Source organism: Pholcus phalangioides, unplaced genomic scaffold, assembly GCF_987345545.1.
Source record: "Pholcus phalangioides strain wild (caught in Gottingen) unplaced genomic scaffold, Ppha-v1.0 ptg000011l_1, whole genome shotgun sequence".
Classification (NCBI taxonomy): Eukaryota; Metazoa; Arthropoda; class Arachnida; order Araneae; family Pholcidae; genus Pholcus; species Pholcus phalangioides.
This window is the reverse complement of record NW_028301604.1, coordinates 5,671,799-5,684,770: the sequence shown is the minus strand read 5'-3', so window position 1 is coordinate 5,684,770 and position 12,972 is coordinate 5,671,799. Positions and strand designations below refer to the sequence as shown.

Here is a 12,972-nt window from a genome sequence, read left to right as displayed (position 1 = left end):
AAAGAACATCTAGAATGGAAAAACAAGTTGTACATTTTATAATGCATTAATACTTGGGAATCAAAAATGGTTGCCATTTTCTGAATTAGATATAAAATTGTAACAAGTGTTTAAAAAAAAAATTGATTCTGTAGGTACAATTATACCTAACCTAATGACAGGGTTGTTTGGTTTAAACCTTGGTTTTTACCAAATACTACTACTTTACCAAGTTTACTTGGTTTGAACCAAGTGGTTTTTTTTCAAAAAGTCAAATAAAAGTGGCCTAAATATAATTTTTTCCTTGAAAATATCATATTGGTTCATTATTAGCCAAAATTTTTCATTTTTATCACATTTTATATTTCTTGGGCTATATTTTGATGGTATATCTTTAAATGGCATAAAATGGTGTAAGTGGTTTTTTTTTTCAAAAGTCTCATAAAAGTGGCCTGAATATATATATTTTTTTCATATGAAGTATCTTAGTTATTTAAAGTTATATACAGAAGCCAAAATTTCAAAGCTTCAAATTCTTGTGGTAGCACTAGCATCAAACATGTAGCACAGGCATTATATAGGCCACGCTCAACTGTCCAGAAGAACATGCGGAATATCCTCTGATATTATCCGTACAAACTTGTGTCATAATCACGCGGAAGCGGTTGCTTCCACATGATTATGACACTTGACTCCGGTTCTCACTGCAGTTTCTAGCTCACGTTGAGGTCGATTCAGAATGACCTTGGAATATCCTCTGGACAGACGAAGGGCATTTTCACTTGGATGGTGCAGTCAATACTCACAACTGCCGAATTTGGAAACCTGAAAATCTGCACACTATCTTAGTGGTTCTGTTTCATTTACTAAAAGTGACGGTATGGTGTGGATTTACTACATCATTTATTCTCTGCCTCTTCTTCTACGAGGAGTTATGTCCTACAGGTCCAGTGACATGTTCGCTCACCGTAAGCAATATGCATTGCTGTTACATAACAAAATTGTTCCGGTTCTACAAGCACGTCACTGCCTTGCAGACAATCTTTATGCAAGACAGAGCTCTTCCACACATTGCAGTGTGTGTTAAGAATGTTCTTAAAACACATTTTACAGAAGAATGTGTCATCAGCTGGCACTTCCCTTATTTATGGCCTCCCCAATCCCCGGACCTTAATCCACACTATTTTTGGCTTTGGGGGCATTCGAAACGTCTTGTAAGTTGTGACAATCCAAGAACTTTACCTGACCTTAAAGGCAGCATTTTACACCACGTGCTGAACATTTCCCCGCACACACTTCGGTCAGACGTGGAACATGCTATCTTGCGATTTCACATGGTGTCTGAAAATAATGCCTATCATGTGGAACATGTTTTGTTGCAGTAACAATTGTAAAAGTGCTTAACAATTGTTAAAATTTGCCTAAATGTGTCATTTCTCAATAAAACGCCCTCGGGTAGCAACTTGTGAAACTACTTTTTTTCCCCCAAAACAAATTTCCATCACTTCATGAAGTCTTCCACAAAATTTCAAAATTTTCTGATGACTGGTTTCACCTGTAGGCTACTTTAAAATAGGGTCTTTTAATTATGGACACCCTGTACATGTGAGGGTTATTGCTCTCATGAAAAGAACGTGTATTTTTAATACTCAAGTGCAGCTATATCTTTATATCACGAGTGCACAAACAATTTGGCTTTTGAGTACATGTTTTCATTGCTACTCATATATATGAAAATATGAACTTACTGAAAAAGCTTGGAATCATAATTTTTTAGCCTGTGTCCTTCATCAACAACAACATATTTCCATGTGTGACATCTCAAATATTTGAAGTCATGCATGATCATATCAAATGATGTTATTATCACTGGAATACATGAATGATTTCTCACTGGGACAGGTTCCAACATTTTTGATCTCAGATCTTCTCTTTCTTCTTTAGAACCATGGTACATGATGTAAGGTACCTTAATAAATGATAAGACCACTTGATCATTTTGCATCTTCAACAAAATTTTCACATACAAAAATTTGCCAAACTCTGGTTCACCACAAACTATCATTTACCTCTGGAGCGAAACGGGTTGTTTCCATACACCAATTATGCAGGGTGGACAAAGGAGCACATACCAAAAATGGTCCTTCTACTCCCATGGATATCAAATGGGAAATCATTCCAATAGCTACAGCAGTTTTTCCCAAGCCCATTTCATCAGCCAAAATCCCATTCAAACCATTCTCATAGAGTGTCTGAAATAAAGAAAAAAAAAGAGTAAAAATGGACAGAAATATATAAGAAAAGATCACAAAACTGTCAAGAGACATTGGAAACCAGGAATTTGACAAAAACACATTTTCTCATATTTTCTACATATATCTGTAGGCTACACAAGCAATTTCAATAAAAAAGTAATAATATTTTTCACCATATAATTATGTTCTGCATATTTTTTCCAGACAAAGTCTTAAACTTTATTCATTATTACAAAATTTTCTCAAGTCGTACTTTAAGGATACTATTACATTTGTCTTTATACACAAATATTCAAAGTGATGTAATCACTGTTTAAAGTCACACATATTGTCACCAACTGTAACACTTGAGTGTTTTAATGTTAATTGTAGTAGTGTTAGTGTCATACCTGAACCTAGATGGTTTTACAGTTGAATATAGTATATACAAGGTGCACCTAAAATACTAAATGAATACAAATACAAAGGCCACAACAGACAAAATGCTCAATGAGGTGGCTGAAAAAGATGCCCATAACATTCATGAATTTCAAATCTATATCTAAACAATATCAAAAATACAGCAACCCAATAAGAGTGATAAAAAACCAATAATAAAATATGATGAAATAAACTGTTCATAAAAAATCGTGGTTGTCTCATCTAAGAATGGACAGCTTATTGATTTATGTTTATCATGCTTCTTTTTAAATGTGTCAATTAGTGTTAGAATTCATGACCTTGAGAGAGAGAGAGAGGATAAGCTATTCTATTTACTAACAACCCTATTAGAGAAAAATTCCTGCGATACACCACAACCTAGAATTGTCCCTTACCAATCAATATTGGTGTCTCTTTGTTAGAGGAGTTGATTGACAATATATTAATAACCGATGTGATCCATTTTATCCATCCCATTGAAATTTTAAGCAATTCAATCATATCTCCCTCCCCCTCTCGAGACAGCTGCATTCTTTTAAAAAAATCACGTCGCTCTCCACGTGTGTGCCATCAAAAGCATGTGTGGCTCTTCTCTGCACCCCCTTGATCAAGCCAATGTCTCTCTAAGCATGGTCTCGAAAACCTAATGGCATATTCCAATCCAGGATGAATCTAGTCCAGGAAAAATTAAAGGATCGCTTTGGGAGACCGCAAAGAGACATTTTCGAGAATGAAACTGATCAATCTGTACACTTTTTTAACCACTGCTGAACAATGTTCAGAAAACCTAAGCAGCTCGTCAATGAGGATTCCCTAATCGTTGATCCTAGATGCACCCAGAATGATATCACTATTCAACTCATAAGTGAAACGTTGGTTGTTCAAACCAAAATAAACAACCATGCACTTGTCTATGCTAAAGATTGTGCTCCAATCAATAGCCCATGCTGTATTCATATTCAAGTTTGTCTGAAGCCTCTCCCTTTTTCTTAGATTCCAGACTACCCCCCATAAGCTTCACATCGTCTGCGAATTCGCTCACAATCCTATCAATACCTTGATTGAACTGATTGATAAAAAGTGAAGAAGGAATGGGACCAAGGACACTTCTTTAAGAGACTCCACTTTTAGCACCTCTCCAATCAGAAAATTCCTAGTTCACCATAACCCACTGTGACATATCTCTTATCCTTGATTCTATCCAATTCAGCAAGTTGCCCCCCCCAATCCTAATCCTGTGTAAAAACGCTTCAAGAGTTTACCATGTTGGACCCAATTGAATGCCTTTTGGAAATCAAGGTAAACAACATTATTCTTAGCCTTAGTCTGAGATTTACAAACTATTAGATCACTTCACATTTTCGAGAGAAGTTTTTCTTTATTATTTTTTGCTTTCAATCACACAATTTTGCAGGTCAGTTGTCAGAAATTTCCAGGTTTTAGAACAAAAATGGGATATTTTCTGATTTTTTTTAGTAAAATATTTTTCCCCCAACAATTCCAGGTTTTCCCTTACGAACCCTGTTCACTCGTCTTTTCAAAACCCTCAACCCTGTTGAAAGTCAACTGTGTGATTTGTCAAAATTTTCATATTCTCCAGCTGCTTAGTCAACCATTAGGGTTCAATGTTGTTTGCCTCCTAATCCTTTCCACCAGAGCCCAGGGATGTCATCAACGTTGGGAAACACTGATCTAAATTAATCAAATTTACATCCAATTAGAAGCTTGTGTGCAGAGCACAATAAAACATGCATACATATTGGAATTTAATAATGAAATTCTAGCTCCAGGAAATTAACAAAATTTCTAGGTGGTCCACTGAATGAAATTAATCTGTGGGGAGAAAGCATTATTCACTAGAATTATTTTCAAGAACTTGACAGGTCATACTCAAAATTAGGGATTTTGTACAAAGAAAAATTTCAATAGCTCTTATTTTCAAATGTCTTAGAAAATCACCTTAATCCATTGGAAACCTTCAATTTGATGATCCCGCAAGCCAATGTTAGTGAACAAAAGAGGTTGGTCCTCCTATGGATGTGTGAATATAATTAAAATAATATCATAAATAATTAGAATAAAATCATGCAAAAACAAGAAACCAGTAACAATCTGCATTATTACATAAGCTTCAAAAACATTTATTCTGTATTTTCCATTGCATTCACTATCAATTTCTTATCTAAATTCGATGAGACCGAAAGCAAAACACACCACATAAAATAACAAAAACTTACAAAATTTTTCACACCTCCAATGAGTTTTCTCTCTGTGAAAACAAAAATTGAGATTTTACAAAAAAAAAACACTGGCTTTCAAATATACAATCCAGGTGAAAGATAATTTAAGAATGGTTTTTATATTTCATATAATCAAGCAAGTTAATGCATCATAATTTTAAAATTTAGGTGTTTAATGAACTACTCTATATTTCCTTTGCATACAGAATGTTAGCTCAACTCATTTTTCAAACAAGAGTGAATAAATTAGGTAATCAAATGAATTTCTTTTTTTCTTTCCTCTGGCATTACATATATGATCAACAATTACAAATGGCTCATTATGCCTTTGCAGAGACATTATGATCTGTATTCCAATACCGTTTGGATGAGACTCATATTATGAAGTTCAAAATCATAGCCTACATCTTATACGATACTACAGTGTAACCGATATTTAACTAATCTCATTAAGCACATATTTTTATTTTTTAAATCGAGGAAAATCATTATATTGTGGTTGAGATTAATTCAAATATAAGCCCAGTAACTTTTAAAAAAATCTGTTAAAGTGAGGAATTCCTTAGATCATAGTTTGTTGTATCAGGGTTCAACTATATTTGCCACTTAATAATTTTAGTAAGGTAATTGGTTCAAATCCAGAATATTCCTTAATACATCTGAGGAGCTATTTCCAAGACATGCAGATTTATGTTTATAAAAATAATCATAGTACAAGCTATACTATTTGGAACTTACCTTTTATGGTTATTACTGGAGCTATTTTCACCTATTAAAACAGAGTAACAAGAGAAAGGCAATAAAAAGTCTGAAGTCTATAACTCACAAAAATTTTCTAACATCACTTAAATTTTAATTTCTTTCTTTTCATTGAATAATTTTTTTTTTTCCAAGTAGAAAAAAGTAAAATACTTAAACTTTGAAATGCATATGGTACTCAAATAAACAAATACAGTACCAGCTGCTAATAAAATTACTGGTAAAACACACCAGAAAAATTTTAAAATCAATTTGCTAAAACAAAATTCAAATCAATATTAATTTCATTATAAATTTTTTATTAAAATCAACTGCAGCTTAACACGTTCATGCCGGCGCGCATCACCAGTGGGTCACACTTGAATATTCGACCAGACACTGAGCACCATCAAAAATGTAGTTCATTTAAAATCATCATCAAATGTAATAACTAGAAAGAATTGCCATATAGTTGAAAATACAAATAATGGAAATTTAACATTTTAATTGAAAAAAAGTAGGATCTATTTTATTTTATCTCAACGTTATAAACATAACTTATAAAACAAAAATTCAGTAGTAAAAACATAACAATTCAATATTATAAACTTAACACACACTATGTTACTGGATGAACAGTTGCACATACAATGACTGAATATGCAATACTGCGCTGCCAGATGAAGTGAAGCATGAATTTGAGCACCGTCTCACAGGAAAAAAACATGAAAATAGGAGCTGGCGTAAACATGTTAAAAACAAATTCAATTTTATGAAATGAAAGTAAAAAGAAATCAAACTTTTAAATTGTCTTAATTTTGCCAGACCTTGTTTTCAAATGGCTTTATTGATTAAAAAAAGGGGGGAGGGGTTAAGAAGAAATTATGAAAGAAACTGGAGACTTAAAAAAGAGAAATAGTTTGAACAATAAAGTGGAGTAGAATTCAGAATGGGTTTTCACCAGGGGTTGAAAGTTGGTTTTTTTTAATAGATATTCCTTCAACATTTGAGAGCAAGCAATATGAATAAGAAATAAAATTTAAACACCTTTACGTCCAAACTTTTGGCAAACTAATTTGGACAAAATACAGTTGAACTAGGAGAAATAAATCTAAAAAGTATCATTTACACAATAGGAAATGAAGGGGAAAGAGTAAGATAAACTGGTTTCCCCCTCTTCTTTCTTCTCTCAGCTACACTCTTCCAATGTATGTTCCCCAAAGCAGAAAGTTTTGTATTGTCCTGCAATGAATCCTCAGCAGAATTAAAAATGTTATAGTAAAAATTCCTTCATAGTGTTTTCTATGAAGAGTACTTTAAATTCTTCCTGAGGTTGTTTGGTGATGTATGTAACAGTTTTTGACATTCTTTGTTTTTGGGTGTATGTTATACAGTAAACCGTCACCCTAATAAGTCATCACTTCGGTTAAGCCATCATTTTTCTTTGGTCCCATCTAGACTTTCATAGATAACACTGTTATTAAACCCTCATTTACTCGTCACTAATATCAGTTAACTCGTCCCCATAGAAAAGTTTGAGAGACAGGAACACATGATTACTATGGCTACCTTCAAATAAATAGCTTAATAACAGCATTGCCATATGTTCAAGTGACCATAAAAGCCTTATGCACCAAAACATAACAGCTGAACTGACAAAAGTTACTCTTAAGAAGTTCATTTGCTGACTAAAAAAACAAAAGTTTTCAAAGTGTTAGGGACTATCAAGCTAAACGTAATTTCTGCATGGGGGCCCTCACTAATGTAGGGCTTCAAATTTGAACGAAATATATTTGTTGAAAAACCAGTTTTTTTTTTGAAGTTGAGACCCTCTAGTGCAGTGGTTCCCAACCTTTTCTCCTTCCCGCACCCCTAGAGAAATGCGACCTACCGTCCCACACCCTCTTGGATAATACATTTTTTATCTATTAGAAAATTCAGTTTTTCCTGTAATTGATTGCATTAATTATTCATTAATTAATTTCTATGAATTCTTTTACTTATTGTTTAATGCCCTTTTCAGCCATGGCTAATATTTAATTTTAGCTATTTTTTAAAACTTATTTGTTAATAATTTTGGAGATTTGGAAAAAAAAGATTCATTGAATAGTTCTCCACTCATTGATTCCAAAGGGCCATTCAGCATCAACTGAATAAAACATTCTATTGACAAAATTGTTTCTTGCACAATTCATGGATGTGTTTCTGACTTGCATGATGTTGCTTAATAGTTTACACATTTTTATTCTTTCCCGAATCTAATTGGTTTTGGTAAAAAAATAAGCAAACTCAAAATTTTAATACAAAAAGTAAAGTCGAAAGCCCAATGATATTTATGTTGGTACAACATCTATTATTATTTTGAATCAGCAATTAGACAATAGAATTCAAGGTTTTATACAGAAATTTATTCCTATGTCTTTTATATATATATATAATCAGGGGAACTTAATGCCACATTGTAATGCACTGAAAATACTTAGTGCAGTTTAGCTAAGCATTATGTTCAACTCCCTATATTTTTCTTTACAAATTGAAAAATTCAATTTTTATCATTTTAAGCCCACATGTTGTAATTTTTTTCCCATCCAATATGCCTAGGTGTTATATTGGACCACTGGAAGTGTGTGTTGTGTGTGTGTGTGTGTGTATATATACATACACACACACACACACACAAAATTATCTAGCTTTAACCCAGGTTCCTAGTGGTCCAATACACATTTAGAATAAGAAATGACTCATGGAAGAAAGAGAAAGAATCATGTTACTGTTAAATTTCAATAATATTTAATCAAACAAATAATCATGAAAACAGTTTCCATTTCAAACACACAAATATCAAATTATTTAAATAATTATCGATGCAAAATTTGAAGTAGCATAGGAAGAAACAATATATTGTATAAATTTCAATCTCAGGTGTAATAAATCTGAATTCAATTTATTGACGTTAAAGAGGGGAAAAATCTCATTAGATGCTAAATTACCTTATCACCATAAATAGTTCCCAATTCTGTTTCCCATACCACAACATTGCAATTTAAAATGTGGTAAGAACTTCTTTCCTACCTTTTTCTCCATCCTCATCATGTCGGATATCCCTAACGTCCGATGGTAATTACAATGTCTACACAACAAATGCTCAAAAAAGCTACCTCATTTTTTCTAACTTTATTCTTAACTGGAACTCGACAATCCTGCCTTGAATTTTTCAAAAATTCCAAAAAGTAAAGTTTTGAGGGGCACCAACCCTCTTTTTTCCCATTGGTAGTCCAGTTTCAAAAAAAGATCCTTCTATTGGGTGATGAGGATTGCGTAGGTACAAATTAGTATTAAAATTAACATCATTGATCAGATTCACCCCCTATGATCTTTCGAAGCATATGGGAGGAAGAAGTTTTTTCTGTGGGGGTTTGTACAAAAAAAAAAGAAAAGGAAAAGAGGAGACGGAGCAAAGAAAGTCAAAAAAGACATTCCCACGGAAGGGATGCGTAAATAGATGAAATAAAACCATAAAGTCAATTGCCTGCAGGTGGCAATACAATGATCAAGGGATAGGTTTCAGTATTAGGGAGAGAGAAAAGAATACAGAGGAGCTATTACGCAATCTTTGAAGGGGGCCCTTTAAGTGAATGGACATAAAATTAAGGAGTGTTAATGATGGAGGCAAAAAAGGTATAGTGCATGTTTTGTACATTTAAATGGATAAAGATTTCCCTTTTCTTTATTATTATTATATTGGACAGGAAATTAGAACTCTCCCGCATCTAATATGGTAGCGATCGCTATCGATGCCATAGCATAGAGGACCACTGCTCAAGTGTCTGCTTTGTCCTGCCGAGGACCTCCTCAGTAAGAAATTGGGGCCATGTTTGAATTTACCTTGTATTTGTATCGTGAATCACTGAATAAGTGTACCAATTTAATCTACCATGATAATTAAAATACTAAAAGCTCTCTAAAAGGTAAAAATTTTGTTTTTCTTTTGTAATCTATAACTTTTGTTAATATTGCAATTTCAATTCATATTCTAATAAATTTTACATTGCTTTAAAATTATAAGATTTGCACAATATCGCACATTGAAACTGATGGCACTTCGCTTAAGCCATCATAATTTCTTGATAATGTGAGTGACGAGTTAACAAGGTTTTACTGTATCACCTTTTTTTTTAATTGTCTAACTAGTGAGGGTGAAAGGTAATGGTGAGGTGAAGAAAAAGAAAAAATATAATTTCCTTTCACAGGGTTACCAATGAAGAATCCAAAGGAAGGGAGAGCTTGAATGTATTTCTTCTATTCACAGAGGGACAAGATGTTGTCTATGATCGTTAGGGGGTTAAATGTTAGAGAAAAACTAGAAATACTTAAATGTATGACAAGTTGTTGCAAAAACATAGTAAGAAGATGTATCACAATTAGGGATACCTCAAACTGTGTCAATGCCATGTGCTTTAGCTTTGCATTGGGTGAAACTTTTTTATCTCTGCATTCTGAAAAAATTTCTGCAAGTCTTACTTACAATTCTACCTTTTTTTAGAGTGTATCTGTACTATACAGTTCATGAAAGAGACTCCGATTTACCTTGCCACCATCTTCCTGTATCCTTTTAAATAGGAATGCGCTGTAAGCTTTAATTTTCTCCATCGCACCTTTCAAGAACCTTATAGCATCTTGATGCTTTTCTTGAGCTCCATGGGAATAACTCTGCATAAAAAATCATAATGGAATTGAAAGTCATGAAATTCTCAAACTTTTCACACTTGAAAGCATGCACATAACAGATTAGAAAGCGACATTCTCAAATAGAAAGAGTATTTATTTATTTTTCAGAGTACCACTACTTTTCAGGTACTTAGAAATTTTATGGATGTAAAAAGACAGTTGGCTCCCTCAGGATAGAAGGGTCTAGGGTAATGAGCAATATACGTATGTGTAGTGTTTTCAATGACTTTTTCGCATCAGTCTTTAATAGTGAAGGTGGTATACAGAGTACTGGCGTGGCATGGAGGTGACAATGTCCTCAAGGAAATTCATGTGGAAGATGTGACATTCCTGAAACTTCTAAAAAATGTGCAAGCAAAGTACAAAGATATCAACCCTAGGGTCCTCAGAGAATGGGCTAATGAGTTGTTGGGGCCAGTCACAGAGATTTACAGGAGTAGTGTTGCTCAGGGTATCGTCCCAAGGGATTAGTAGCTTGCTAATGTGGTTCTAATATTTAGAATGGGTAGTAGAGAAGCCATGTCCATTTATCATCCAGAGAGTTTGACGTGATCCCTCTAAAAAATTTTGGAAATTATTATCAAAAGGCAAAATTGGTGCAGAGGACAGACGAGAATTATCAGCATGAGTTCAGAAAGGGGATGTCATGTGTGACCAACCTCCTTTACTTCTATGATCAAAACTAAGGCTTTGGGCAATGGCGAAAATGTCAATGTTGTTTATCTTGTTTATTTCTGGAAGGCGTTTGATCAAGTCCAACATGGTAAACAACTCTTGAAGCTTTTTTTTAGAAGACACCAACGAATAAGGCAAATACACAAAAAATAATAAAAGTCCTAATGCATTTCAACACCAATGGGTGCCGTCTTCAGAGGAAAAATTTAACCACTAGTTTCGCTGACCGAGTTTCCCATTTGGGTTGAATACCAAATCTTCACGCTCGGTTGCTCAGCGGAAGAAGTACGTCTGTTCACTTCAAACGTCGTGGTCAGAATGAAGCTGTGAGCCTGCGTGAGATACTAATGCAGCGTCCTGACTGGACCTTTGCGGAATAGTGCTATCTGATTGGACCATTCGAATTTTCTTGTAATTCCCACTCAAAATGAATTTAAGCCATGGTGTTGCGATCGGGGGTGTAGATTTATTATCGTTCACTAGTATATTTTTGAAGGCCCGAATATATGTGCCTTCGTAGAAATCTAGATCAACTGTGGACTTGACTTTGTGAAAAACTCACGCTTCTTGAAATTTGAATTTGTGGCCTTCTTGCCAACAGTGAGCGGCGATGGTCGATTTTTCACATTCCTGATTCTTAACACAGCGAGCGTGTTCATTTAATCTTGCTTTTATGGGTCTCCTTGTCTGTCCTATATAACCAAGAGAGCAATCACCACATGGAATGTAATAAATGCCCCATTGTTTATTCTGCGGTATAGCATGCTATTTCGTCACGGATCTATGGCCTACCCAAAGTGCACAAACCAACACTATCTCTCCATCCCGTAGTCTCTAACATTGGTACAGCGTCATACAAGCTCGCTAAATTCCTTGTCCCAATTCTCTCTCCACTCACTAAGTTAAATAATAATACAGTTAGAAATTCATCTAGCTTCGCTCAAATAATACGTACAATTGAACCCAAACAGCTCAACATGGTGTCTTTCGACGTAGTGTCAATGTTTACGAACATTCCCATAGGTGGCAATATCAGTTGTCTAGAAAGACGACTTAAAACCCACAATTTTTCACCACCTGAAGTAGAAGAAATTTGCAATCTCACCTTCACATGTATCTCACAAACAGCCTTCAGTTTCGATGACAAGTTTTACACCCAGACAGATGGTCTAGCAATGGGCAATCCCATCTCACCGATTTTGTGTGATATATATATGGACGACTTTGAGAGTAAGCTATTGAACGTTGTGCCCTTCTCATTTTATCGAAGATACGTGGACGATACTTTTGTGCTTTGGGACGGCTCTAAAGATGACTTGGAACAATTGTTACTCATTATGAATGACATAGACCCTCATGTTCAGTTCACAGCCGAATTCGAAACTAACAATGAACTCTCTTTCTTGGACGTATTAGTAACGAAACAGAAATCACAGTTCCAAACCTTGGTCTATCGTAAGCCTTTCGCAGTCTCATTACCACCTCATTTCAGATCTTGCCATCCTATGCAACTGAAACTTTCGTCTTTTTGCACCTTTGTAGAGAGAGCTTTTAACATCTGTTCAGATCGGAACACTTTAGACCATGAACTTGAAACCATCAGAGCAATTGCAATAGACAGGTGGTTCAACACCAAGATCGTTGACGAATTAAGTAGAAAATTCTTGAAACCGGCACGAGGAACCACTCTAGAAAATATTACAGAGAGACCACTCAGAGAAAGTATAGTCATACCCTACGATCCAATACTCTCACCTAAGATCAAACCGATTCTTAAAAAGTTTAATCTAACAACCATAGATGTGCGAACTCAAAACTTTGGTTTCATGCCCCCTAAGGATGCTATACCGCAGAATAAACAATGGGGCATTTATTACATTCCATGTGGTGATTGCTCTCTTGGTTATATAGGACAGACAAGGAGACCCATAAAAGCA

At 34.5% G+C, this 12,972-nt stretch overlaps 1 protein-coding gene across 1 annotated transcript in view; it reads right to left on the bottom strand.

Moving 5' to 3' along the window:
- The window catches only part of LOC149079981 (lymphoid-specific helicase-like), a 95,789-nt gene that overhangs the window by 60,813 nt on the left and 22,004 nt on the right, over positions 1-12,972 (bottom strand). The window contains exons 4-9 of the mRNA XM_089238900.1: positions 10,220-10,342; positions 5,633-5,663; positions 4,892-4,923; positions 4,614-4,685; positions 2,049-2,231; positions 1,728-1,948 (exon numbers count right to left, since the gene is read on the bottom strand). Coding sequence (XP_089095026.1) covers positions 1,728-1,948; positions 2,049-2,231; positions 4,614-4,685; positions 4,892-4,923; positions 5,633-5,663; positions 10,220-10,342 — 662 coding nt within the window. The remainder of the gene's footprint in view (positions 1-1,727; positions 1,949-2,048; positions 2,232-4,613; positions 4,686-4,891; positions 4,924-5,632; positions 5,664-10,219; positions 10,343-12,972) is intronic.